General features: G+C 41.7%; 1 protein-coding gene across 5 annotated transcripts in view; it reads right to left on the bottom strand.

Moving 5' to 3' along the window:
• Nucleotides 1-27,779, bottom strand: part of vwde (von Willebrand factor D and EGF domains) — a 221,177-nt gene that overhangs the window by 111,199 nt on the left and 82,199 nt on the right. For 4 of the 5 annotated variants that reach the window (XM_048562926.2, XM_048562945.2, XM_059654906.1 and 1 more), the window contains exons 4-7: nt 25,908-25,976; nt 22,582-22,817; nt 9,893-9,982; nt 432-576 (exon numbers count right to left, since the gene is read on the bottom strand). In XM_048562926.2, the coding sequence (XP_048418883.2) occupies nt 432-576; nt 9,893-9,982; nt 22,582-22,817; nt 25,908-25,976 (540 nt within the window). The remainder of the gene's footprint in view (nt 1-431; nt 577-9,892; nt 9,983-22,581; nt 22,818-25,907; nt 25,977-27,779) is intronic. The other variant, XM_048562936.2, reaches the window with a different exon arrangement.

Genomic DNA, 27,779 nt, shown 5'->3' with positions numbered 1-27,779 from the left:
TTGAACTCAGCTGGAGCAGTCAATGCTGCCAAAACTGTACTTAGAAACTCCCTAGCAATCTAAAATGACTAACTTGAGACTAAGCCAAATGCAGCTGATGGTCTTTTTAAGTAAAATTTGTAATGTCCTTCCTGACTGCTGCTACCAAGGATGTGAAGGTGAGTTTTAGAATTACGGAACATTGTTCAGGTCATTTACTCCAGGAAATCGATACAGTAGTCTGTGTCACATTTGGCTTGCAACATGACATGACAGAGCATGTTTTTAACCAGGCAATGGATCATAATTCTTATACATGCATTTGATTCTCCTTTCAAACTGGCCAAATAGCCCATGAGAAAGATTTTCAGCACAATCTGGGTGAAGTAATTTTGTGAAAATTTTGCAATAATTCTGAAACTGAGAAATAAGAGTCGACTGAAATTGTTTACCTTGATTAGCTGTGTTCAGCATAATTGTGACTTTACATTCATTGTTAGTCTGGCTGGATTCAGAGCAAGGAATTGGTACTGTACTCTCAATCACCAGTTTGTGTTGCTTCCCATCCTCTGCCACAGTCAAAGCCTCTGGGTGAATCTGCCAATTCATATTACTTGAGTATTAAAGACAGGCCAGAATAATTACACACCGCATGCATGCCTGAAAAATAACATCTTTGTGTCACCAGATTTTGAAACTGATATTCTCTGTTGAAATTAAACTTCAATGTGCGCACTGGGAGTTCTATAAATGCAATACATGGGCTGTTAATGCGAAAACATTCCTTTAGAGCAGACAGTCACAGATAGATACACAATAATAAAAAATACTCCAATTAAAAGAACAATGTCAGAGGTATCAAGATTAGAAATTAAGTCTTTTGGGTAGAGTTATTTTAAAAGTACAAAAGTCATCATTAATACATGAGCTGTAAAAACATCTGTGTTGCAAAAGCTGCAGCATCAAACTGCATGGTTGTTAGCATGGAGATTTCTTGCATTCTTGGTATTTCAAGGCTACAAGATGTGCATTGAGGTGTAATTCATCACATTTTGCAGTGGCATTTTTATGTCGAATTTCACTTTTGAGTATGCTGGAGATATGAAGAATGGACACCATGAAGAACATGGGGGTGGTTTTATAGCTATTCAAATGCCAGCTAGTAAGTGAGGATACATCACATAAAATTGAGTGGTACCTTAATTTACCAGAAGATGGAGGCAGTGAGGTCATGGACCTTAAAAGCTGAGCAGGGATCCATACTGTTCAGACATTCTAGACTTTGGAAGCCTACTCACCAAAGAACTCTAGCCCGGACCACTTTTTTCCTCCCTGTCTGCAAAACCAATCCTGTGCTTTTGCTTGCTGGGGCCTACCAGACTAGCACTAGTGGAAGATCTAAATTCACCCAACAAACAGGCAACTATCATTGCCAGTTTCCTGTAGTCTCAGCAGTGGCCACCACTTCCATAGGCATTGCTGGGACATGACATTTTTCAATAACTGGATAGCTAGCACGTCTTGGAGGTATGACCTCTTTATCGATGGGGACAGATGTCTCTTCCTGAGACCCAATGGTCAGAAATCTGTGTTGGGGCAACCAGGTCAACCTGACATTTTAACCAGTACATGGGACTACTCTCTCACTCTCAAATTCTGATCCAAATTTTAAATGGGATTTGCAATATGAACATTAACACACAGTAACAAGTAACACAGCAAAATACTGGAAATTTGTAAACAGAACTGGTTAGAAATATCCAATAGGTTTGGCAGCAGAGCAGTTTTACCTAGTTTGCAAATATTCCTATTCTGTCAAGGACATGTGCCACTGCCACACAGGAGCCACATGTAAATTCTGAGATATAATGCAACCAAAGAAGATAAAAGTCTCTTAAAGTCCAGCTGATATGTGACCAAACCCTGCTCATCATGAAGTTCAATGTCAGTATCATGGCATCAGTCATGATGCCTTCTGTGCCAATCCACTGTGACATTTACCTTTGAGCCAGAAAAGCCAGAGGTCGGACTACAAAGACAATCCAGCAACCACAAAGTTCATGATCGTAGAGTGTAACCCACACATACATAGGCAGCACGCCTGTAATAAGAACCACATTACTGTGTTAAATGTGATCAAGCAGACTATCGAAGTCCATAAATGTTATGTCTGCTGCAGCATAATTTTTGAGAGCTCTGCAATTTTTGCCAAAGTGCATGCCAAGATTTGGCACAGTGTGCTGCAGGCTGTAAATCTTTGCTTCATGAAGGCACAGCCCTTTCCATCTGGTATGCAGAAAGCAGCACAGAAAAAGAAAGCGAGGAGACAATCAACATATTCTCTTTGTTCAGGCTGTGCAGAATCAAGAGATCCCAATTTCGTTTTCACTAACAGTTCCGCAACATTCATTTTCTCTAGTACTGACCATCATGATTTCCTGTTGGTGACAATGCTGAAAAAAAAGCCAAATTGCCAAACTGACTGTATGCAACATTCCATACAAATATCAACCAATCATTCTTGTGAACTCTCTATGTTTGTTCTTCCTGAGTCTTTGCCTGTCTTGGTGCCCCTAAATGGTACCACAGCCGCCAGGCTGGCAAACGGCTGTTCACTTTGTGCAGTGAGTGCATATAGCCTTCCAGGAAGGATTCTGAGCAGCCTTCAGCTGATAAGGCCAGTTTCGGACTGCATCAGCTGGTAAACTTTTGAGCTAATGTATCTTGGAGAAAAGCTTCGACGTGAAATCAGCATGTGGTGAGACACAGGACACGTGCTAAGAGTATTTAAATAGAAATAATGCACAGGGTTATGGGGAAAGGGCAAATATTTGGCACTAAGTTATGATACTCGTTCAATGCAGAGATAATGGCTGAAATCTCCTCCCATTGTACTGTTACAGTTATGTGATTCTGATGTTATAGTGAGACCAGGAGGATGTTCTTGGCTGGATGGCTGATGAGCAACATCAAGATCACTGGCAGAGTGGTAATGGTGGGAGGATGAATGCTGTCATCCTTAGAGAGTAAAGCAGCTCCACATTTCATATCTACCACTGCCGTTCATTGCCATTGTCTCACCAATCCGAGCAACTTGTTGGAAGACAGCTTGCTGGACTGCTGTGATATCATGCAAGCCCCTTTGAACAATGTTGTCCACAGGTATGATGGCAGCAGTATGAGTTTCCATGACCAGAAGCTGACCTTGCATGACTTCCATCTGAGCTTCCACTGTAACAAGTAGTGACTGGGGAAATTGTTTGAGCTGTCATGTAATCTGGGACATTAAATGCTGAATTTTGATTGGACACACGAGTGTTCTCATGGTGTTGGTCTCCACCTCTACTTTCGAAATTCAGAGTCGCAAGCCACTGCAAACCTCAGTGTCATGTTAATATCAACAAACATTTCAGCGATTTTGCCAATGCACCAAGATTTACATTGTGTATGCCGAGGTCTTTGCCTGTTGGTTTTCCCCAAAGTCCATTTGAATCCTTTGTAACACAATATATAAGCAATCTCAAGTACTGGCAAACTAGCACTTACATTCCCTTGGCTCCTAGTCTGGCTCCAGATTACAGAAGCCTGGCGTTTTATTCCACGCTGAGCTTATGTCTAACCTGTAGGTTTGTGGACCATCATTGCCTGAAATGGTTACTAAGTATGATAACCCAGACCCATCTCGCTATAACCCAAACACCCCTGAACACTACAGACAATTTAGCATGGCCAATCCATCTAGCCTGCAAATCTTTGGACTGTGGGGGGAAACCGGAGAAAACCCACGCAGACACACGGAGAATGTGCCAACTCCACACAGACAGTCGCCTGAGGCTGGAATCGAACCCGGGTCCCTGGCGCTGCGAGGCTGCAGTGCTAACCACCGAGCCACCGTGCTGCCATGTGCATGTAGGTGAAAGACTTGAATCAAGGAAGTGGAGGAGATTGGAGGGGGGGGTTCGTGGAGATGGGGTGTGGTGGGTGGGAGGGGGGGTGTTAATACTGAGTCAGGGATTTACAGGAATGTAGGAGAAATAGGCCCATTTAGTTCCTAGAGGTTGTTCCACCATCCTAAGTCATGATCAATCAATTACCTCAATGCCATGTTCCCACATGATACCCATATACCTTGATGTTTTTAAGATCATTGGAAAGCAAAAATACATTGAACCTCTGTTTTCAGCATTTTAAAAGACACATGTCTGGTGGGAGTTTGGTGCCACTAGTTTGGCCAGCATTTATTACACACCCCTAATTACCATGAGAAAGGTAGTTATGAGCATCTTTCTTAAACTGCTGCAGACTTTGAGATGATGGATGGAGTGCTGTTTGAAATGGGTTTCAAGAACATGACCCAGTGACAAAGAAGGAATGGCAATGCATTTTCAATCAGGGTTGATTGGCTTGCGGTGGAAATTGCGGATGTTGGCGTTCCGATGTTTCTGCTGTCCTTGGCCTTTTTGGTGGCAGAAGACACTGGTTTAGAAGGCTCTGTTGAAAGAGACTTGCTAAGAACTGCCTCTCGTAGATGGTACAAATTGCTGCCACTAACTTTTGGTGGCGAAGGGAGTGAATGTTGAAAGTGTTAGATGTGTTACTGTTCGAGCAGTTTGCTTTGTCCTATACAGTGCCATGCTTCTTGAGTGTTGTTGGAGCTGCACTCACCCAGTGTTCCATCACATTCCTAACTTGTGCCTTGCGGTCGCAGACTTTGGGGAGGCTGGATGGGAATTATTCACTACAGAATTCTTGGCCTCAGAGTTTCTTATATAGTCACGGTGTGTATATGGCTAATCCACTTCAGTTTCAAAGTCAATGGTAACCCCCAGGAATTTAACTGTGGGGTATTCAGCAACAGTAATTGTAATGCCATTGAATGTCAAGGTGTAATGTTTAGATTCTCTTTCTGTGTCGTGCAAATGTTACTTGCCTTTTCCCGTCTATGGGTGGATGTTGTCCAGATCTTGCGCTTTACAACAAAGCTTTTACCATCTTCTAAGGGAGAGGAATTCCAAAGATTCGTCATCCTTAGAACGAAGTACCACCTCCTCATGGCGGTCCAAAAATGCTATCCCTCTATTTGGGACTGTGATCTTGATTCAAGAGCCCAAAACCCTACTTTGGTCTACTCACTTAAGAATCTTGTAAGTTTCTACAAAAACACTTCTTATGCCTCTGAGCTCAAGAAGACAAGCCCAACCATATCAACCTTTCTTAACAGTATCTGATATTCCTGTTTTACCATTGCTCAGGTAATAATCTTGAGATTACCACTTTGGAGGCTCTGCTTTTCTATTCAGCTGCTGTTTAAATTGTTTTCATCGATCGTCATTTCTGGTCCTATCGATGCTATTGGTGCCAACATGATTGATGAAAATTGGATCGCTCCCCTCTCTGAGTTTTGATTTCACCCTTGGATGTCATAAATCCTAGCATCAGCCAGGTAACTCAGCCTTTAGAACACATGCCACAGGATGCAGACAACTTTGTCAGTCTTTCTAATTATACGATCCCTTGCCACTCTTCTATTGCTATTTGCTCCTCCACTCAAATGGCTCCCTGTACAGAGTGTTGTGGTCAGTTCAAACATCTTTCATTCAGCCTTCACAGCCATCCACACAGTTTGCAGGAAACTTGGAACTGCTGGGAAATTGCAGGGGCTCCTTGAACACTACACCCTGGGTCTCTATATTTGCTTCACTTGCAGTCACAGCATCCAGATCACCAAACCAATGTGAATGGCTAATCTGAGAAGTGCGAGCAACATTTTGGACCAAAAGATGTCCAGATAACTTTCACACTTGATAAGGCTGTGCAATCTCTGCTGCTTGGCCTCCAGCTCAACTCTGATCCAAAATTGCTTGTGCTGTAAACAGCTACTACTGATGTGTTCACCTTGGTATCAAGCTCTCCCACACATTCTAGCAATATTACATGATATATCCTGCCATAGCCAGTGTATTTTTTCTAAGTCATTAATTCATTTCTCTGGTATCAATGCTCATTGCAACAAAAAACATCACATTTGCTGCTTTTCCTGCACTTTTGCCACATTTCTCCACCACAGGTTTCCCTGCAGGTAAATCTATTCATCTGTACCTTTATGTTCACCACTCACTGTGGCGATTTTACTACTTGCAGTAAACTTTACTTAAAGCACTTCTTTTCCCTGTGCACCAAATTTCCACTTTGGACCAAATTCCATATGTACTCATGCAGCCCCTGGGTCATTCAAGAGAAGTCACCCTCACACAAAATAACATTTGAAAGAGATTAACGTGCAAAATTAAAGCACATGAAATTGATGGTCACATATTGGCATTGACTGAAAATCAGTAAGCACACAGGAAGCAGGCAATAGGAATAAATATGTGAAAACAAGGTGTAAAGCTGAATGAACACAGCAGGCCAAGCAGCATCAGACGAGCAGGAAAGCAATTTCTGAAGAAGGGTCTCGACCCGAAACATCAGCCTTCCTGCTCCTCTGATGTTGCTTGGCCTGCAGTGTTCGTCCAACTGTACACCTGGTTATCTCAGATTCTCCAGCATCTGCAGTTCCTACTATCTCAGGAATAAATATGTTTTTTTCCAGAATGGAAGGCAGTGACATGGAATACTGTAGGCATCAGTGTTTGGGTCCTCGCTATTCACTATATATATCAATGCTTTGAACAAGGGAATCAAATGTAATATTTTTAAGTTTGGAAATGACACAAAATTAGGTGGGGTTGTGTTTGTTGAGGAGGATGCAAACAGCCTTCTAGGCAATCCAGACAAGTTGAATGAGTGGGCAAATGCACAGCAGATGCAGCATAATTTGAATAAATTTGAAGTTTCTACTTTAGCGGTAAAAATAAAATGCTAGAGTATTATTTAAATAACCTTAGATGGGGAAATCTTAATGGAGTCTGGGTATCCTCGTACACCAATCACTAAAAACGAGTATATAAGTATAGAAGAGATAGTAAGAACTACCAATGTTGTAGTCAGAGATAACAAAATGTGGAGCTGGAGGAACACAGCAGCATCAGAGAAGTAGGAAAATTGACGTTTTGGGTCAGGACTCTTCTTCAGAAATGGGCCCAGCTCCACACTGCGTTATCCATGTAAGTACAGCAAACAGTTAAGGAGGCAAATCACGCATTGGCAATGCAAATGGGTTTAAGGACAGAAGCTGGGCGTCTTGCTGCAGTAGTCCTTGGTGAGAGAATACTTGGAGCATCATGTGCAGCTTTGGTCTCTTTATCTAAGAAAATAAATAAAACAAACAACTGTGGGTGCTGGAAATCTGAAGCAAAAACAGAAATTGCTGCAGAAAATCAGCAGATCTGGCTGCATCTGTAGGAAGAAAGCATAGTTCATGTTTCAAGTTTTGTGACTCCACATCATGACTAAAGAAAGCTAGGAAAGTAAATCCTTGCATCGGGGTGGTGGGGGTGACTTGTGGAACAAAAGTTCAAAGATACCACAGATACACTATTTTGGACGGAAACTACGAGAAAATGCTTCATTTGGAGAGCAGTGAATCAGTGGAGTTCTCATACACAGAAGGCTGTGGAAGATGAGTCGTGTATCTTCTAGAACTAGATTATATTTCTAGAGGTTAAAACTGTCGCGCGTATGAGGAGAGAGAAGGATACACATTGGAGATAAAGAATCTGCAGGATCATGTTGATTGACATGGAAAGGGTTTGATGGCCTACTCCTGTTTCAATTTTTGATGTCTGTATCTATGCTCCAATTGACATCCTCAGAAAGCCTGAACAGGTTTTCCATCATATTTCTCCTTGAAAAAAGCTATGTTGCATCTGCCCTACTTGACCATCATTAGTTATTGTCCAGCTATCACTTCCTCTATAACATTTTCTGACATTTTCCCTTTTAATGACATCAAATTAACTGCTCCATGTTTTATTCTCTTTCCGTATCTCCTTAAATAGTATGTTACATTTTCTACCTTCTAGTCTGCAAGAACATTTTGAGATGCTAGAGAATTGAGACAAGACTATTAATATATCAATTATCTCTGCAGTGAGCTCATTCATCGCTCTGGAACGGTAGTTAATCTGAAATAGGGAACATATCAATTTTCAATCAAATTACCTTTTTTGAGTACTCCCTCTGTATTAATGCTAATTTCTTTCAGTTCCTCATTTTCATAAGTTTCATAAGGGGCAGAACAGTGGCTCAGTGGTTAGCACTGCTGCCTCACAGCAGCAAGTTCAATTCCACCCCCGGGCAACTGCCTGTGTGGAGTTTGCACATCCTTCCCTTGTCTGCCCAATGGTTTCCTCCCACAGTCAAAAACTATGTAACTGAGGTGGCTGGCCACACTAAATTGCACATAGTGTCCAGAGTTGTGCTGGCAAGGTAGATTAGCCATGGGAAACATAGGGTTACAGGGATAGGGTAGTTGGTGGGTCTGGGTGGATGCTCTTCAGTAAGGGTCAGTGTGGACTCGATGGGCCAAATGGGTTGCCTCCATACTGTAATGATTCTATGAAGGTTCATGGTTCCTTAGTATTTGTGTCATTTTTTTGGGTTCTTCCATGAAGACACAAAGTAATTGTTTAATTATTCTGCCATTTCCTTATAATAAATTTCCCTATTATCTATAATGTACCCATATTTGTTCATACTAATCTTCCTTCTCACATACCTATAAGAGTTGTTTATAGTCTATAATCTTTAGGTTAGTCGCCATTTTGCACTCATTTTCCTTTTCCCCTCATTACAGGTTTCTTTCGTTCATTCTTTGCTAAATTCTAAATTGTTTCCAGTCTCAACCTTATCAGCCATTTCCTTTGATTTGATTCAACCATAAATATCTGTTGGCCACAGTTCATTAATCTTTCCTACTGAAAATTTGTACCTCAGAGGAATGTATACTTGTGGAAGACCATGTGCTAAGTTTTCCTATTCTTTGTTGACAGTCATGGTGGATAACCTAATACAGTCCATTTTTGATTTTCTTCACAAAAGCTTCCATTCTCTAAAGTGTTAAGTGGCCTCTCCGCTGTCCATGTCATGAATTCATGAGACTGGAGAGCTCAACGCTCAAGAAAATTATATTTGTGTTCATTAACTTTTTTCTCTTCATATACTTATAGAAGCTTGTTCTTGGCAAGCTTATTCTCATACTCTATTCCCCCCCTCTTAAATCAATCCCTTAGATTTCAGTAAAGGGACACAAAACTGCTCCCAATCGTTAGGTCTGCTGCTTTTTTAAAAAGCCAGCTGCATGCCATTTCTTTTGATCTAATACCACCTCTAACTTCCCTTGTTAGCCACATCAATCCATCTTTCTCATTTTATGTTTGTACCAGACAGGAATGAACAGTTGTTCCAGATCATCTGTGCACAGTCTAAATGCTTGCCATTGCTTATCTACCAGCATTCCTTAAGTAAAGCTTCCTAATTTATTGGTATCACAGAAATTAGATCTTGAGCCCATTAAATCATCTATGCACAGGGGTGTAGCATTTAAGAAATTGCAATCGTAAAAACTTTTCCAAATGGGATTTCAGCAGAAATACTTGAGGGTAATGCAAATGATCCAGAAAATTCACAATCATTATCGTTTCACAGACCCTCAGGGTATTCAAAATTTAGTCTCAACTTTTAATCACCAGAGAATTTATTTCATCCGCACCTTGAAATTGCAGTCTAATCCATCCAAATTCTATTATGATATGTTTTGGAAGCCGCATAATGGGGTGGTTTATTTGTGTTATATCTTGGCAGTTTTCATTGCATTTGTATACTGCCAAAAGTATTTGAATAATCTGTTGTCACGCCACAGCACGTTTCTTTCATATCAAATTCATGATGTCTGGCAGAATGCTTGTTAAAAAACAGTACTAGGTTAACTGAAGACTTATTATTACTGGACATGAATATAATTTCTCCATACCTTAACACCAGCAAAAAATTCTTTGCTTTCAGCAGAAGGTCCTTGAATTTCCGGGCTGTCCAAGTAGAAACTTAAACCCCTGCAGTAAATCTGTGAATTCAAGAATAGATATCACAGGATAATAGATAATACAAGCTCACTGCAGGTAAAACTAAAATTAAAAATGGGAGTAAAATATATTTTTTCATTGCTCAATAAATATCGAGACAACTGAGGAAAACTGACAAATCCGTCAAACAACAAGAGCAAGAGTTTTCACTTTTAACATAAAAATCCAGAACTTCTGCTCTACAGATACAGATTAAGCTGCAGCTCAAATTTCTGATGACATTCATTTGCATAATCCCAATTCAACATTCACCAATTGAGTAGGATGTGCCAGAACGTAACTGTCTCTTTTACAATTTTTGCATGAAAAGTACCTCTTCATGTATTTGTAAATAGTAACCTGGTGCTGTTTTATTGGAATAGATTGATAATTTATTTCAAGAAGGTATATATATATTATATTATGAATAATGTACCCATATTTGTTCATATTAATCTTCCTTCTCACATACCTGTAAGAATTGTTTATAGTCTTAATCTTATAGTCTATAATTTTTATGCTAGTCGCCATTTTGCACTCATTTTCCTTTTCTCCTCATTATAAGTTTCTTTACAGTAATCAGTCCTCAAATTGTATGTCACCTCAACTAAAATAACTGAAAATTACTCAAAAGAGGAACCATTTAATAGTTTCATTGACATAAACTAGACAGTTCCTTAAGAAATTAAATACTTGCTCGTATGAGCAATCTTCTAAAATGCACCTAACGTTTATGCATTCCAAAGCAGGCATTGTGACAGTGTAATCAGTCAAATGTCTCACTTCCAACCTGGGAGCTTGACCAGTTTTGTGGGCAGATCCCGGCCCAGGCAAACTGGAAAACAAATCAATGGAAATGCTTGTTGCAAACACTAATTCAGGTTGCTTGGGCACATCTTATAAAAGATTTAAAATTCCCCAATCTTATCCCTCATTTTTCCAAATCCACTCCAAGTGCTACTATTATTTGTGAAAATAAGCAGAAACTCTACACCCAGTGTTTAATAAGAGGAAAAATATTAAAATCAAATTCCACACTTTGTAGAACATAGAACATAGAACAGTACAGCACAGAACAGGCCCTTCAGCCCACAATGTTTGTGAGACTGATTTTCAGCTGAGAAACATTATATTTTGTAAAACAGGTATTATGGCATTGTATTTACGTTACTGTTTAGGAAAAAACCCCGAGGCCTGACTTACTTGATCCAAGAGACATACGCTCAAAGAGAAATTTAAATTCAGTCAAAATTATAAATTTTTCAATTCATAAAACTGAATAAAAAGCTAATTTGAAAGATGCTGACTAGAAAATTATCAGATTGTTGTGAAATGTATTTAACTCACCAATGTTGTTTCAGGCGTACCAAAAAGTGAGGCATCGGCCTGGTGAAGCTACAACACAGGACTATATACATGATAAACAGTAGAAGCTGCATGTTACAAACAAATTTAAATAATCCCACAACCAACTCTACAGATCCAAGCTTTGTGATCATCTGCCACATGCTTGCGAGTGAACAATTAAATAAATAACAGAAGAAGCAAGCTCAACAAACTTCTCAAGCTTCAATAATCAATCACAGAACCCAACAGTGCCGAAGCAACAAGACGAGATTGAAACATTTGCAACTATCTACAGCCAGAAGTGCAACAATTATCTCAGCTACCTCCTAAGGTCACATCATTAGAGAACACATTGTTAAGCTAACTTGGTTCCCTCCACATGATATCATGAAGCAGCCTGATGTCCTGGATACTGCAAAGACTTTTGCAGCAACAGCCCAGCTATCCTGCTGAAAATCTGGGTTCTGGAACTTACCAAGCTGTTCTATTACAGCACAACACTGATATCAACATGGAAAATTGACCAGCTATGTCCTGCCTACAAACAGTAGGACACATCCAATCCAGACAAGTATCTGTCTACCGTTCCACTGTATAATATCAAAGTGATTCATCAGTACTATCAAGCAGTAGTCACTCTTCAATAACATTCTGACAACAAAAATACATGTGTCATTATATCCAATCTTTCATTCATGGCAAACATTCTAAACAGTGAGGTTAAAGAGATTACACTTTGTATCATGGCGGCATTTGAGTGATTCTAACATCAAAAAAACTCAGGTACAAACAGTCAGTGGGATATAGAAGAAATCTCTCCATGAGGTTGTGTCATATAAAATTCAATGAACGATTATCACAGTTGTTGGAGGTCAATCATCTCTGCTGCTTGTTTTTATAAAGAAAATGACATGACATTTAGGAGCAGGTGGGACTTGAACACAGGACTCCTAGCTCAGAGGTGGGGATACTACTTTCTCAGTGCAATGTCCTAGGTGTAATAGTTTTCAGCTGGGTTATTAAGAATCTCTTAACATTAGAAGGTCAGAGTGGAGTATTTGCTGAAGATTGCATACTGTTCAATTCCACTTGCAATACGGCAGATAATGAAGCTGATGACGGTAACTGTACCAAGACATGGACAATATTCAGGCTAGGGCTGATAAACGTAAAGTAATATTCATGCCACACAAGTGCCAGCTAATCATTACTTCCAACAAGAGTGACTCTAACCACCTCCCCTTGACATTTAACACAACAACATGGCTGAACCCCCAACCATTAAAATCACCACTGTTGATTGATGGACTGATTTATTGTCTCATATACTGAGATCCAGTGGAAAGTATTCAGGGAGATGGTGCCATACAGTGTGCTCAGGATATCAGAGCAGAGTGCAGAATAGAGCGTTACAGCTGCAGAATGGGTGCAGAGAGAGAAATCAGAGAATGAACATTTGAGAGGTCCGTTCAAAAATCTGATAACTGCAGGGAAGAAGCTGTTCTTGAATCTGTTCATACATGTTTTAAAACTTTTCTATCTTCTGTCCGACAGAAGAGGGTGGAAGAGAGTATTAACAGGTGGCGGGGGGGGGGGGGGGTGGTTTTGATTATGTTGGTTGCTTTCCTGAGACAGTGGGAAGTACAGATGCAGTCAATTTATCAAAGGCTGCTTTGCATGATGCATTGGGCTGTGTTCACAACTCTCGATAGTTTCTTGCAGTCTTGGGAAGAGCAATTGCCATAGCACATGGTGATGCATCCATACAGGATGCTTTCTATGGTGCATCAAGAAAAAAAATTAAGCATCGTTGTGGGCATGCCAAAATTTCCTTAGCCTCCTGAGGAAGTAGAGACATTGTTGTGCTTTCTTGACCATCACACTCATTTGGGTGGATCAGGACAGATTGTTGGTGATGATCACTCCCAGTAACCTGCTGCTCTCAATGATCTCCACGTTAGCACCACTGATGCAGACAGGAGCGTGCCCGCCACTCCACTTCCTGAAGTCAACGTCCGGCTCCTTCAGTTTATTGATGTTGAGAGAGAGAAATTGTTGTCTTTACACCACGTTGCTAAGCACTCAATCTTTTTCCTGTATTCTGTCTCATCGTTTTGAGATCCGGCCAATAATCGTGATGTCGTCAGCAAACTTGTAAAAGAGTTGGGGCGGAATCTGGGCACTTAGTTGTGAGTGTCTAAGAAGTATTTTATGGGTCTGAGTACACTGCCTTGTGGGGCACCAGTATTGAGAATTGTGGTGGAGGTGGTGTTGACATCTCTTCTTACTGATTGCACTCTATCGGTCAGGAAGTTGAGGATCCAGTTACACAGTGAGGAGCTGAGATCTAGGTCCGAGAGTTTATAGTAGAGCTTTGTTTGGGAATTGCGGTGTTGAAGGCGGAACTATAGTAAATAAACAGGAGCATGATAAAGGAGTCCTTGTTATCGAGATGTTCCAGAGATGAGTGTAGGGTCAGCGAAATGGCGTTTGCTGTGGACCAGTTGCGCTAGTAGGTAAACTGCAAAGGGTCAAGGCAATTTGGTAAGCTAGAATTGATGTGAGCCATGACTAAACTCTCAAAGCACTTCAGAGTTGGGACGGCCACAGCCTCTGGGCAGTAGTCATTAAGGTAGACTGCATGAGTTTACTCTGGCACCACAATGACAGCAATCTTCTTGAAGCAGGCAAGAACATCAGATCAATGGTAAGAATTGGTTAAAGATGCCTGTGATTATCCCACCAGTTGATCCACACAGGGTCTGAGTGCTTGACCAAGGAATCCATCTGGGCCAAGATAACAAAGTGTGAAGGTGGATGAATACAGCAGGCCAAGCAGCATCTCAGGAGCACAAAGGCTGACGTTTCGGGCCTCGACCCTTCATCAGAAAAGGGGGATGGGAAGAGGGTTCTGAAATAAATAGGGAGAGAGTGGGAGGCGGACCGAAGATGGATAAAGGAGAAGATAGGTGGAGAGGAGAGTATAGGTGGGGAGGTGGGGAGGGAATAGGTCAATCCGGGGAGGACGGAGAGGTCAAGGAGGCGGGATGAGGATAGCAGGTAGGAAATGGAGGTGTGGCTTGAGGTGGTAGGAGGGGATAGGTGAGAGGAAGAACAGGTTAGGGAGGCAGGGCTAGTTTTGGGATGCAGTGGGGGAGGGGGAGATTTTGAAGCTTGTGAAGTCCACATTGATACCATTGGGCTGCAGGGTTCCCAAACGGAATATGAGTTGCTGTTCCGGCAACCTTCGGGTGGCATCATTGTGGCACTGCGGGAGGCCCAGGATGGACATGTCGTCTAATGACTGGGAAGGGGAGTTAAAATGGTTCGCGACTGGGAGGTGCAGTTATTTATTGCAAACCGAGCGGAGGTGCTCTGCAAAGCGGTCCCCAAGCCTCCGCTTGGTTTCCCCAATGTAGAGGTAGCAACACCAGCTACAGTGGATACAGTATACTATATTGGCAGATGTGCAGGTGAACATCTGCTTAATATGATAAGTCATCTTGGGGCCTGGGATGGTGTTGAGGGAGGAGGTGTGGGGACAAGTGTAGCACTTCCTGCAGTTGTGGGGAAGGAGCTGGGTGTGGTGGGGTTGGAGGGGAGTGTGGAGCGGACAAGGGAGTCACGGAGAGAGTGGTCTCTCTGGAAGGCAGACAAGGGTGGGGATGGAAAAATGTCTTGGGTGGTGGGGTCGGATTGTAGATGGCGGAAGTGTCGGAAGATGATGCGTTGTATCCGGAGGTTGGTGAGGTGGTCTGTGAGGACGAAGGGATTCTCTCAGGGCGGTTATTGCTGGGGCGGGGTGTGAGGTATGTGTTGAGGGAAATGCGGGAGACACGGTCAAGGGTGTTCTCGACCACTGCGGGGGGGGGGGGGGGGGGGGGGTGGGTGGGTGGGGGAAGATTTGCGGTCCTTGAAGAACGCGGCCATCTGGTCTGTCCGGGAGTGGAATGCCTCATCCTGGGAGCAGATGCGGCGGAGGCAAAGGAATTGGGAATAGGGGATGGAATTTTTGCAGGAGGGTGGATGGGAGGAGATGTATTCTACGTAGCTGTGGGAGTTGATGGGCTTGAAATGGACATCAATTTCTAGCTGGTTGCCTGAGATGGAGACAAAGAGGTCCAGGAAGGTGACGGATGTGTTGGAGATGGCCCAGGTAACCGACCTAAGAGAATCCCCCTCGTCCTCACATACCACCCCACCAACCTCCAGATACAACGCATCATCCTCCGATACTTCTGCCATCTACAATCCAATCCCACCACCCAAGACATTTTTCCATCCCCACCCTTGTCTGCCTCCAGAGAGACCACTCTCTCCGTGACTCCCTTGTCCGCTCCACACTCCCCTCCAACCCCACCACACCCGGCACCTTTCCCTGCAACCGCAGGAAGTGCCACACTTGCCCCCACACCTCCTCCCTCACCCCCATCCCAGGCCCCAAGATGACTTTCCATATTAAGCAGATGTTCACCTGCACATCTGCCAATGTAGTATACTGTATCCACTGTACCCGGTGTGGCTTCCTCTACATTGGGGAAACCAAGTGGAGGCATGGCGACCACTTTGCAGAACACCCCCGCGCGGTTTGCAATAAACAACAGCACCTTCCAGTCGCGAACCATTTTAACTCCCCCTCCCATTCCTTAGACAACATGTCCATCCTGGGCCTCCTGCAGTGCCACAATGATGCCACCCGAAGGTTGCCGGAACAGCAACTCATATTCCGCTTGGGAACCCTGCAGCCCAATGGTAACAATGTGGACTTCACAAGCTTCAAAATCTCCCCCTCCCCCACTGCATCTCTAAACCAGCCCAGCTCGTCCCCTCTCCCCACTGCATCCCAGAACGAACACAGCTCATCCTCGCCTCCCTAACCTGTTCTTCCTCTCACCTATCCCCTCCGCCTACCTCAAGCCGCACCCCCATTTCCCACCTACTAACCTCATCCTGCTCCTTGACCTGTCCGTCCTCCCCAGATTGGCTTATCCCCTCCCCACCTCCCCACCTATACTCTCCTCTCCACCTATCTTCTCCTCTACCCATCTTCGGTCCGCCTCCCTACTCTCCCTATTTATTTCATAACCCTATCCCCATCCCCCTCTCTGATGAAGGGTCTAGGCCTGAAACGTCAGCTTTTGTGCTCCTGAGATGCTGCTTGGCCTGCTGTGTTCATTGAGCTTCACAATTTGTTATCTTGGATTCTCCAGCATCTGCAGTTCCCATTATCTCTGAAACCATCTGGGCCAATCGTTTTTTTGCCGGTTCACTCTCAACAAGGCTAATCTAACATCTGTGTGATTATGGGTGCAGTTGCATCTAAGGCTGTTGTGATAGGTGACATGGTTTCACTGACCTTCTGTTCAAAGTGAGCGTGGAATGCATTCAGCTTTGATCGGGATGTTCGTTTGCGTGTGATTCTTTTCGACTTCATTTTGTAACCTGTTACGTCATCTAAGCCTTGCTACAAATAGCAGGTGCGCATGTGGTCGGTCTGGGTCTCAAGCTTAGTTTGGTATTGCTTGTTGGCATCTCCCATGGCCTTACACAAGTTGTACCTGGATTTCTAGTACAGGTTATATTTGCCTGACTTGTAAGCTTCAGACCTGGACTTCAGTAGGGAGTGGATCTCCCGATTCATCCAAGGTTTCCAGTTGGGGAACATTTGAATTAACTGCTTGAGCATGCACTCTTCTACATACTTACTAATGAAGCAACAGCAGAGGCATACTCATTTTGGTTGGCCATTAACTTCTTGAATATGAACCAGTCCACCGACTCTAAGCAGTCTGGTAGAAGGCCTTCCATTGCCTCAGATCAATACTAAACTATTTTCCGTTCTGGGTCATACACTAACTTAACGCAGTCATATAAATATTACACCTTCAAAAACAGATCAGAGGCTGGATATTCTGCAAAAGGTAACTTGTCGTTACATCCTAAAGACTTTCCATTATCCACTCCGCACAATTCAGGTCTACATGGAATACACATTCTCAAAGCAAATAGAAATAAGAAATAAATGGCCACCTCACTAGTGATGCTCACAGTCCAGAAATAAGTTTTTAAAAAAGTAAACTAGATCTGAGCTGAATATAATATCTTGAATAATGCCTAAAACACATGACAGTTACAAATTGGATGCAATGTTTCCTTTCAAGCCTCACAACAACCCAAAAGCCAGTCATTCTAAATTACCATGCATCTGGACTGTGCAAAAAAATTTCATGTGTTCACACACTTACCTAAATGACCCATACATTCCAAATAAAAGGACAAGGAACATTGATTGAAGGTGAAGTTCTTAGGTTGCAACATAAATCAAGCAACAGTAAATTAGCAATCTATTCGCCAATCTATACAATTTTATTTTCTAGGGACATAACAAGAAAGAAATTGGACAGGGTTTAAAATGGGTTGCTGATTAATTTCTGTCCATTTTGCACAATCACCAAAGTCTAATTTCCATTGTCTTAAGGGAAAACATATTGGTTGTTTACTGAAGTACCATTAAACTCTGGCAATTTCCACTGTCATACATATTTATGTTTCTTATTTTATTGCGCTAAGAATCTGGAAACAGTTACAAAACAGGAACATTGCCAAGTCTATAAAACGGACTGCTGTAATTTTGCTTGTGTACACAAGCATCCATTTGAAATTCTGCATATTGAAGATGTTGGGTGGGAGACCCAGTTTTGTACATCTCTGTATTTTCCAAATATATTTTGCAACATGTGTTTTCCCTGAATCTTCTGCATGTTGTTCTTTTCTTCCAATCACAGCTCAATTATGTTACGAAACTAGATTTCAAAATTCCAAGTTACCTACTGTAAAGTTGCTCAGGAAACATGAACATATGAACAAGGAATGAATGTCAGCCCTCAGCTATTTGAGGCTGCTTCATCATTCAATAAGATCATGGAAGATCTGATTGTAACCTCAACTCGACATCCTGCATACTTCCATTAGTTTTTCATCCCATTGGTAATCAAGAATCTTTCTACCTCCACCTTAAAAATATTTACAGCTTCTGCACCCACTTCCACATGAGGAAGGAACTCCAAAGACACTCAATCCTCAGAAAAATAATGTTTCCTTATCACTGTCTTAAAAGGCCAATCCTTTGTTCTAGGTTCTATCAGAAAAGGAAACATCCTTTCGACATCAACCGGGTCAAGTTCCTTCAGGATCTCCAAGTAATTTCACTTGCAATTAAGTCACTTCTGACTCAAACTCCAGGCAGAGATTGTCTTGCATGTTTCCTCATTAAGTGTTGCTTTCATTACAGGTATTCATCTGGTAAATCTTCTGCTTCCAATCTTTCTGTAGGTCATTCTATCTCTTGTAATTCTAGCCCCTACTCCTTTTAACTACCTACTCAAGGAGGTAGGAAGGAGCCGGGTCACAACTAGGAACCATGTGACGGGAGCTGAATGCATGGATTGTGTCTTGCAGTGACGATGGATTGCGCGTGGGCCAGAGTGATGGCAGTGGATCAACAGTGGGCCAGCAAGAGTGGTGAGGCAGCAACAGTGAGATTGGACCAATGAGGTAGCAACAGCAAGAGCAAGCCAGTGAGGTTGCCAGGAGCAAGACTCTGGTGGAGGAATGACGTGGGCTGGAAATCCGAAGTGGGATTGTGGCAGTGGAAAGGAGAGTTGGATTCTCTTGAGTTGTCTCTTTTCGGTTATATTATTCTAAGTTAATGTGAATGATGTCATGTATGTACAGTGATGGCACACGCTTTTCACTGCATTTTTACATTGATAAACGTGACAATAAATGATTGAATTCAATTATAAAAAGGTATGGTGACCAGTGCTGTCCATAGTACTCCAGACACAAGCTCACTGGGTGCACTGCATAACTAAAGAATAATCCTCCTTTGCATTCAATTACCACACAATTAAACGTAACATCATATCAGCTTTCTGATTTCTTGCTTTAACTGCATACTAACCCCCAGCGACTCATATCCAATGACAGCCAGGTTGATCTGTGTTTCTTCAACCTCTCACCATATTAGATAATGTGCTTTTTCTCATTTTTTCAGCCAAAATGGACAATTTTACACTTACAAACATCGTACTCCACTTGTCAGATCTTTGCCCACTCACTTCACCTACATATATCCCTTTGTAGGCTCCTTAAATACTTTTTACCATTCCCTTTCCTTTCAATCCTTGTGTCATCTGCAAATTTAGCTACCATACCTTTGGTTCCTTCATCAAAAATTATTTATGTAAATTGTAGAGTTCAGGCAGTTACCTCCATGGCAAAATCACTTGTGATATCCTGCCAGCCTGAAAAAGACACATTTATTCTTATTCATTGCTTCCTGTTTGTCTGCTAATCTCCTATACATGGCACCATGCTGCCTCTGACATGGTGAGCTTTCATTTTCTGCAATTACCTTTCATGTGGCAGCTTATCAAATACCTTCTTGAAATCCAAGTACAATATATCCACTAGTTTCACTTTATCAGGTGTAAGTTATTTTCTTCAAAGAGCTCAATGAATTAATTAAACATGGTTTTCCCTTGACAAAATCATGTTGGCTCAGCTTGATCACCTTTAACTTAACCAAATGTTCTATTTTCCCTCTGACAGGTGTTAACTGGTTTGTAGTTTCTTGCTTTCTGCCTCCTTATTTTTTTGAATAGAGGATTTACATGAGCTGTTCTCCAATCAAAGGGAACTTCCAACTAATCTAGTGAGCTTTGGAAATTTAAAAATCAGTGCATCAACTATCTCACTGGCTACTTCCTTTAATCCACCAGGTTGAAATTCAAATTACTCGGTACTACTTCCTACTTACATGGGAAGTTTCTTGATTCCGTCATCCCTTTCAATTCCTAATTTGCCGCTGTTCTCAGGATGCTATTTTAATCCTCCCTAGTGATGACTGATGCAAAATCTTTGTTCATCTCTCTCACTCTATCCCCTGTTACTAATTCACCAAACTCATTTGCTGTAAGACTATCCACTTGTTTTGTTAACTTTTTCTTCTTTAAATATGTGAAGAAACTGTTACATTGATTAAAACCATTCCGAGTCAAATGCAACTATATAATTAAGTCATTAGCTCATCCCTAGGGCCCACATCTCATTCACGTTGAACCTCCAATCTGATCCCTCAACTCCTCCCCCAACTCCCAAACCTGCCCTTACCAGACCTCACCCATGCTACCCAGTTGCTACCTTGCTGCTTTACCTCTCTGTCACTGTAACCAGCTGTCACCTTAACACCTGTCATCCTCTTACCCAACATTCTCCCACTCAGCTCTCTCAGTCAACCTGCCAGTCTACTGCTTTGTCACTTTGCCCCTCTATTACCTTATCCTGCTTGTCATCCTACTGCCTTATTCCTTACTAACAGACTTCCTCTTCCCTACTTACACAATCACACAGTGATCCATTCACTCACAGAGTCACTCTAACAAAATGACATGGTCTTAAATGGGACATTTAAGTTCTACCATCTGGAATACAGGGGCTAATGCTGCAAGAAAGAACTGTGGCTTCCTCCTGAAGTTGAATTTGAGAGATCCTCCATTAAATAACATTATGACCGGACATGTAAGATTCCAGGCAGAAATCTGGCTTGATAGATCATTTTTCTTCAACAAGGCAGTTTTTTCACTGATACACAAACACGCAACACACACAAAAAAAGCTGCGGCATTGTGGTTAGCACTGTTGCCTCACAGCACCAGGGACCCAGGTTCGATTTCACCCTTGGGCGACTGTGTAGAGTCTGCACATTCACCCAGTGTCTATGTGGGTTTTCTACAGGTGCTCCAGTTTCCTCTTGCAGACAAAGATGAGCAGTTCAGGTGGATTGGTCATGCTAAATTGCCCGTAGCGTTCAGGGAGGTGTAGATTAGGTAGGTTGCGGGGGATGAGTCTGGGTGGGATGCTCTGACGTTTGGCGTGGGCCTGTTTCTCCCCTGTAGGGATTCCGTGATTCTATGAAAAGATTACCCCAGTGTCTTAATGTGCTAACCTGATATTTTTATTTAAAATCCACTCTGAATAACACAACCTGAAAGTATGTGTTGAGTCCCCAGTCTGCAAGTGCAGATGAGATGAAATTGAATTGTTCAATTAATTCAGTTATTCAAGACTTTTGGCAAGAAAAGTCTAGTCGGAATCACTTATTGGCAAAGTCGCTATTTTATGACTTTTTTTAACCCTCTAAAAATAACATATTTCCTTTCTTAAGCCTCCTATTTCATGCTTATTTCCCTCATCAACACACCATAATGGCTTAGTATTTGGAACATCAGCAAACGAAGCAATATGTAACTCTTAAAAAATTTAATTAGCAAGGTTAGCTGATCTCATTTGTTTGGTAAATACATCTAACAAAATAGACTAGCAGTTTCAATAAATGCCATGAGGTTGTATTTGCTCGACAATTTCAACAGACGCCTGTTGTAATTGCAACAGGAGTTCGGCTAAATGCTTGGAAAACACCAGAGCTGGACTCCCAACTTTGGTTGTGAGTTGGCAGCATCTGTGGAGAGGAAGCAGACTTATCGTTTCAGGTCCTGTGATACTTCTTCAGGGTCTTTGAACAGTTCTGAAGAAGGGTAAATAAACACAAAATATTAATGCTGCTTTCTCTCCACAGATAATGCCAGGCTTGGTGAGTTTTCTAGCAATTTTTGTCTTTGTTTATGCTTTCCAGCGTTGGTAATTTTTAGGTTTTTTTGGCCTAGTTGTGAATTCCTATTCAGTCTTCTGATGCAGCTACTTCCTGTCCCTTGGGCAGAGGGGCAAAGAACTCAGTATGATGCCAATGGTTGACAGATACCCTCAAGAATGAGAAAGATGGGCCTCACTGGGTCTGAGGGACACAGTCCAAGCCCAAAAAGTGAATGATTCTAAGAAGAAAATGTATTGAATGGGTGCATTAGACTGTGAATCCCATGTATCAAATAGGATAAAGCAAGACGGCACGGTGGCTCCTGTTCCCACACTGTAGGAATTTTGAAACGATAAGAAAGAGAAAAGCACATTCACCTAAGATGCACTGACAGGGAGGTGGATGCCTTCCAGACCGTCAAAACTGAGGCGGATTCCCAGTGATCCAGCAAATTCCAACAGCATGTAGGCATGATTCTGATCTAACTGCTGAGCCTTTCTCAGGGCTTCAATTTCACAGGTAAAAAAGCAGCAATGGCTTCAAACTATGATTTTAGTATACACGGGTGTGAGTAAATGTATTTTAAAAGAAGTCACATACCCTGTCCCCAAGTCTGAGATTTACCCCATCCAGTTCTATAAAGGAAAACTTCTGGACTGTTGTCTCCTGACGCAGTTCCTCTTTGGTTCCATCAGGCAACAATCGGAACCAAGTGACAGTAAATCCAAGAGAATTGTTTGTTACTGGACTCTCAAAGGAACACTTCAGATAAATACTCCCATTATCTAACTCAGCCACAACTTCGAGATCAACTGGAGGTGATGGATGTTCAGCTGCTAAATAAAGCATAAAACATTGTTATAAAACTTAAAATTTTCAGATTAACTGAGAAACTTTCTATTAATACAATATTTGGAGTCACCATTCCAACCTCTCAGGTCTTTTCGTGCATGATCATTGTAAAATCAAATACATGCATTAAGGGATACAATCATTTTTATATGATTGTAATTGCTTTGCCAAAATTTCCTCTTTTCTACCATTTTGCTGGCTTTGACTCTGCTTTTAAGTATGGTCTACGTGCACCAGCTGCCTTCAAGCACTTTGAAAGAGGGCCATAAATGTCATGACGACATTTTGATTAAGTATCATCTCATCTGCAATTACATACACACACTTGCAGCAAGAGTCACCTCACAAAAATCAGACATGGGAAAACAGCGTGATTTTCCTCCTCCATATCACAGAAATGCTGGATGCAATTTTGGTGCGAATGGTGACAATAAGCTGCTCAACCACAAGTGCCTTTTTAATCTCCAGCGTGTGCTCAGTTTGTTGAGCTACATTAGGCTTGTTTGACAATCAACTTCAGTGTCTCTGGTAAGGGACACATTTAAGGCAGTACACTGGAAATCTTCAGATGTGGATATTGTGCCAATTAAGATCCAACGGGCTGCTCCACTACATTCATGAAAAAGAAGCTGTGAGCAGCTGCTGTCTGTGGAGTCGTAAGGAGTCAAAAACATTGGGAGTAGAGGGAAAAAAGGGACAACTGGTCAAAAACAAAATGTGATAATAAATATTGAAGAATTACAAAGGATCCGACAGGTTAATTCCCCTCCCAAGGGGAGCAACAGGTGATAACAATTCGGCTGCTCAATTTACATCTTATCCAATCTTCTTTTCCTCTTGTTTTACCTAAGAGTAATTAAAATTACCTTCAAAGTGATCAAGAATTGAAGAATAAATAGACAGCTCAAGAAAATAAAGAAGTATAATAAATATGTAAACTAGAAGATAATTATGTACACAACAAATTTAACACAAATGACAGTAAGATTAAGCACATAAACAGAAAACATTTAATTTCATTTGATCTGATTTGAATTTTGGTTTAATACTTAATGTAATATAAAAAATGGCATTCAGAGATACTGATCACTTGAAAGTGAGACCCAAGGTACATGAACAGCATTTTAAAGTACACAGGATAGATTTCTGGTGAAAGCGTTTGCGCACATGCCCCCAGTGACCGGCAGAATGTGGATCATGACACAAGTCAGCTACACTGACCCTGACTTTTCAAACAAGAGAATTTAAGTAAATCCCTAGTTTTAAAACTGCTGGCCTGAACACATTATGAAAGGGAATGAGTGATGAAATACCACCCCACTAGCACGATTTAAATGTATTGACAGCTATTTATCAAGTAGTTGCTTGATTATTTTGTCTGACAGCTGGTGAAATTGTGTTTACTGGAGATTTTGTATACATGCCTAAAATTTGAATCATCTATAGAGAGTAGTCTGGCTGGTGCTGAAGCACTTATGCAGTCATCTCGACTTAATGTTGAAACAAAGTGCTAGCTTGGGTTAATAAAATGTGAGGCTGGATGAACACAGCAGGCCAAGCAGCATCTCAGGAGCACAAAAGCTGACGTTTCGGGCCTAGACCCTTCATCAGAGAGCTCTGATGAAGGGTCTAGGCCCGAAACATCAGCTTTTGTGCTCCTGAGATGCTGCTTGGCCTGCTGTGTTCATCCAGCCTCACATTTTATTATCTTGGAATTCTCCAGCATCTGCAGTTCCCATTATCTCTGCTTTCTTGGGTTGCCCACTCAGGACATTGAAAATAATTGGAATGTAAAGACAGATCACTTGGAACAGGGTAAGCTGCCAGAATAAGGAGAAGGGAAGGGGTCGTCAACAGGAACATGTACCTAAGCTATTAGCAATTCTCTTATACTGACTTCATCCGCCGCCATCACCATCATCTGCAATCCCAATGCCCCCCTTAACTCCAACAAGTGTGAGCCGAATTTTTTGAGACAGAAGGAGGGACTGAGTTTGACTGAAGTTGATGGAACTGCTGTTAGTGGTGATGCAGGAGCAGGAGAGCTGGTGAAATATCCCTAGGTGAACAAGTAGCTCCAATAGTTTAGAAAGACAAGGTGGGTGAAAACTACTGAGTGGACATGGCTTACATGATACAAAGAGTTACGGGCCATCAGCGTAGGTGAATTGAGTGTGCAATGACAGAGTTAGAGTGAGTGGTGACCTTGAGGGTGCAGGTTAACAGAGCAAAAATGGTGGATAGCACAGAAGATTATTGACTTCCTTTAAAGTTGGGTTTTAAACATGGGTCCAGAGGTGTGAATGTCAGAACAACCAGCAGTGGCAAGTATTTTTATCCATCTAGCTGTGAGATTTTTAAGAAAGGCAGTGAAGAAGCCAGGGCACGATTCATGAGCTGAAGAGTTGTGGGAGAACTTGCTCCAAGCCCCAGTGGACTGGGGGCCAGGAATCTCCCTCATTAAAACATTAGATGAAAATAGAGAGAAAAAAATCTATCCTAGGTGATTAATCTTCCCACTGTCTCCTAAACACCTGTCTGGCAGACCCATCCCCACTACTTCTGCTTAGGGTGCTGTTGTCAATCTTTTGACAACAGCTGCATTTTGCACAAAAGCTTTTGCTGCCAACTTTTCAATAAACATTGTTGGTCAATGTGCACAATGTGAGTCATTTTTCAAACTTCTGCAGTACAGATTCATTTTTCAAAAACTCCAACCAATTGTCACAGCCACAGCACACCCCTCCTTTAAAAGGGCCTTTAAGGAGCAATAATTCACAGTATTGGGCTCACTGCTGAGTGTAGCCAATTACCAGCATCATCATCAACAGTTACACACAGCAAACATTTTAACTCCTGGCAATGCAAATTTAATGTGCTTTCTGCAACACAGTACATGGAGGTGAGTTAATTGCACATTGTGATCCCCACACATGTTTTTGGGAGTTAGCCAATTGCTCGCCCTATCTCAAAGTATTATTATTTCTGAGCTTAGTGAACTCATCAGTTGAAAATTACAGTCATGAAAGAATGCATATTACTGACAGGATATCATGAATTAAGTTGACAGTCACCTTGACAAGAGTTTCCATTTTCAGTCTCCTTTGGACCACAGCTGCTTGGTTCTTGTGTTTCGGATGCAACTGAAGTAGAATCAAATAAACAGCATTGTCACTTAAGTCTTAATTAACTAACTGAATTATTATCTCCTTTGAGTTCATAGTTTTTACTCCTCAGCTTTACAATCAGTAGTTGTCATGCATCCCAGCATCCTGTAAACCAAATTAGTGTTTCAACATTATCTCACCTCTTTCATCGTACAAGCACAGCCCTGATGAGAAAATTTGCAGCTTATTTAATTGTCTTTCATGGTTAACAGTGGTCAATCCATCTTCATGATTCCTAACACCAGTTTGATTAATACTTTCAAATTAATAATGCAAGCAGTGCGTCAACAATACTTCTGTAGAGGCAGCGTGTGAAGTAGGATCTTGTAAATTATTGCGATCATAGTATGGCTTTATGAAGTGTATTTTGCGCTGCTGGTTTTACGAAGAGAAGTTGACGCAGAGGTGCAGAGCAGCCTGTGCAACACCGATAAAATAAACAACTCGCGAGTTCTTGGCATTTTTTTTTTTAATTGGAACAATAGAAACAGCATGATTACGGGGTCAAGCTCCCACAGAACCAGGATTTTTAATTTAATTTTGAATAGCTGTTGAGGTTTGGAAGTTTCTAAACATCTCTCTCACTAATATAGCAAAATTCAAGTTCTCTCTTGATATTCTTTCCTCCTGGACTGGAGAAACAGTACATGCAAGGCAACCTATTTTACTAAATTTGCCCTTGCCAGCGGTATGTTTAGGGGACATTACCATCTTGGAACAGCTAACCAGTGATGTGTTGACAATACATATTATCTTGTTAAGTATTTCGATAGAATTACCATTAGGCTAACTTTTAAAAAAATTCTTACTTTGTCTGTATTTTGGAGAGTAAGAATAAAGTGTATTTTGCTTCAAGCCTGGAAGTTCGAACAACCGAACTGCATCTGGAACATAATACCTTACACTTGCCTTTTGAAACATGAAAACACTGGGACGTAAGCCATCAGATTCTATTTGTCTGTTGAGCTTGTAAATTAATAGATAATACCTTTCATGCTGCAACTGTACAAAACGCTAGTGCGGCTTCATTTGAAATATTGCATGCAATTCTGGTCGCCCCATTACAGGAAAGATGTGGAAGCATTGGAAAAGGTGCAGAGGAGATTTACCAGGAGGTTGCCTGGTCTGGAGCGCAAGCCCAAGAAGAAAGGCTGAGGGACTTGCGTCTGTTCTCATCGGAGAGAAGAAGGCTACGAGGGGATTTAATAGAGGTATACAAGATGATCAGAGGATTAGATAGGGTGAACAGAGAGAGTCTTTTTCCGAGGATGATGACTTCAGCTTGTACAAGGGGGCATAGCTACAAATTGAGGGGTGATAGATTTAAGACAGATGTCAGAGGCAGGTTCTTTACTCAGAGTGGTAAGGGCGTGGAACGCCCTGCCTGCCAATGTAGTTAACTCAGCCACATTAGGGGCATTTAAACAGTCCTTGGATAAGCATATGGATAATGATGGAATAGGGGGAGGGGCTTAGATTAGTTCACAGGTCGGCGCAACATCGAGGCCGAAGGGCCTGTTCTGCGCTGTATTGTTCTATGCTCTATGCACGTCAATTGACCTTTTATGTCCTGGTTGGGGAGACACATCCTGAGGGAATCAGCAGCTTCATGATTAAAAATGGAAATTTTGAATTGTGTACCTTGAAATATTTGAACATACATAGCATAGTTTCATAAATAGAGGCTTTGAAATAAAAATTGCAAATATATCACACGAGCAATTGCTGCAACCAAGTAACAAAGGGCAAATTTTCTTTTTAACATGCAGCTATAACAAA

This window comes from Stegostoma tigrinum, chromosome 2, assembly GCF_030684315.1.
Source record: "Stegostoma tigrinum isolate sSteTig4 chromosome 2, sSteTig4.hap1, whole genome shotgun sequence".
NCBI lineage: Eukaryota > Metazoa > Chordata > Chondrichthyes > Orectolobiformes > Stegostomatidae > Stegostoma > Stegostoma tigrinum.
This window is presented reverse-complemented; position numbering and strand designations above follow the sequence as displayed.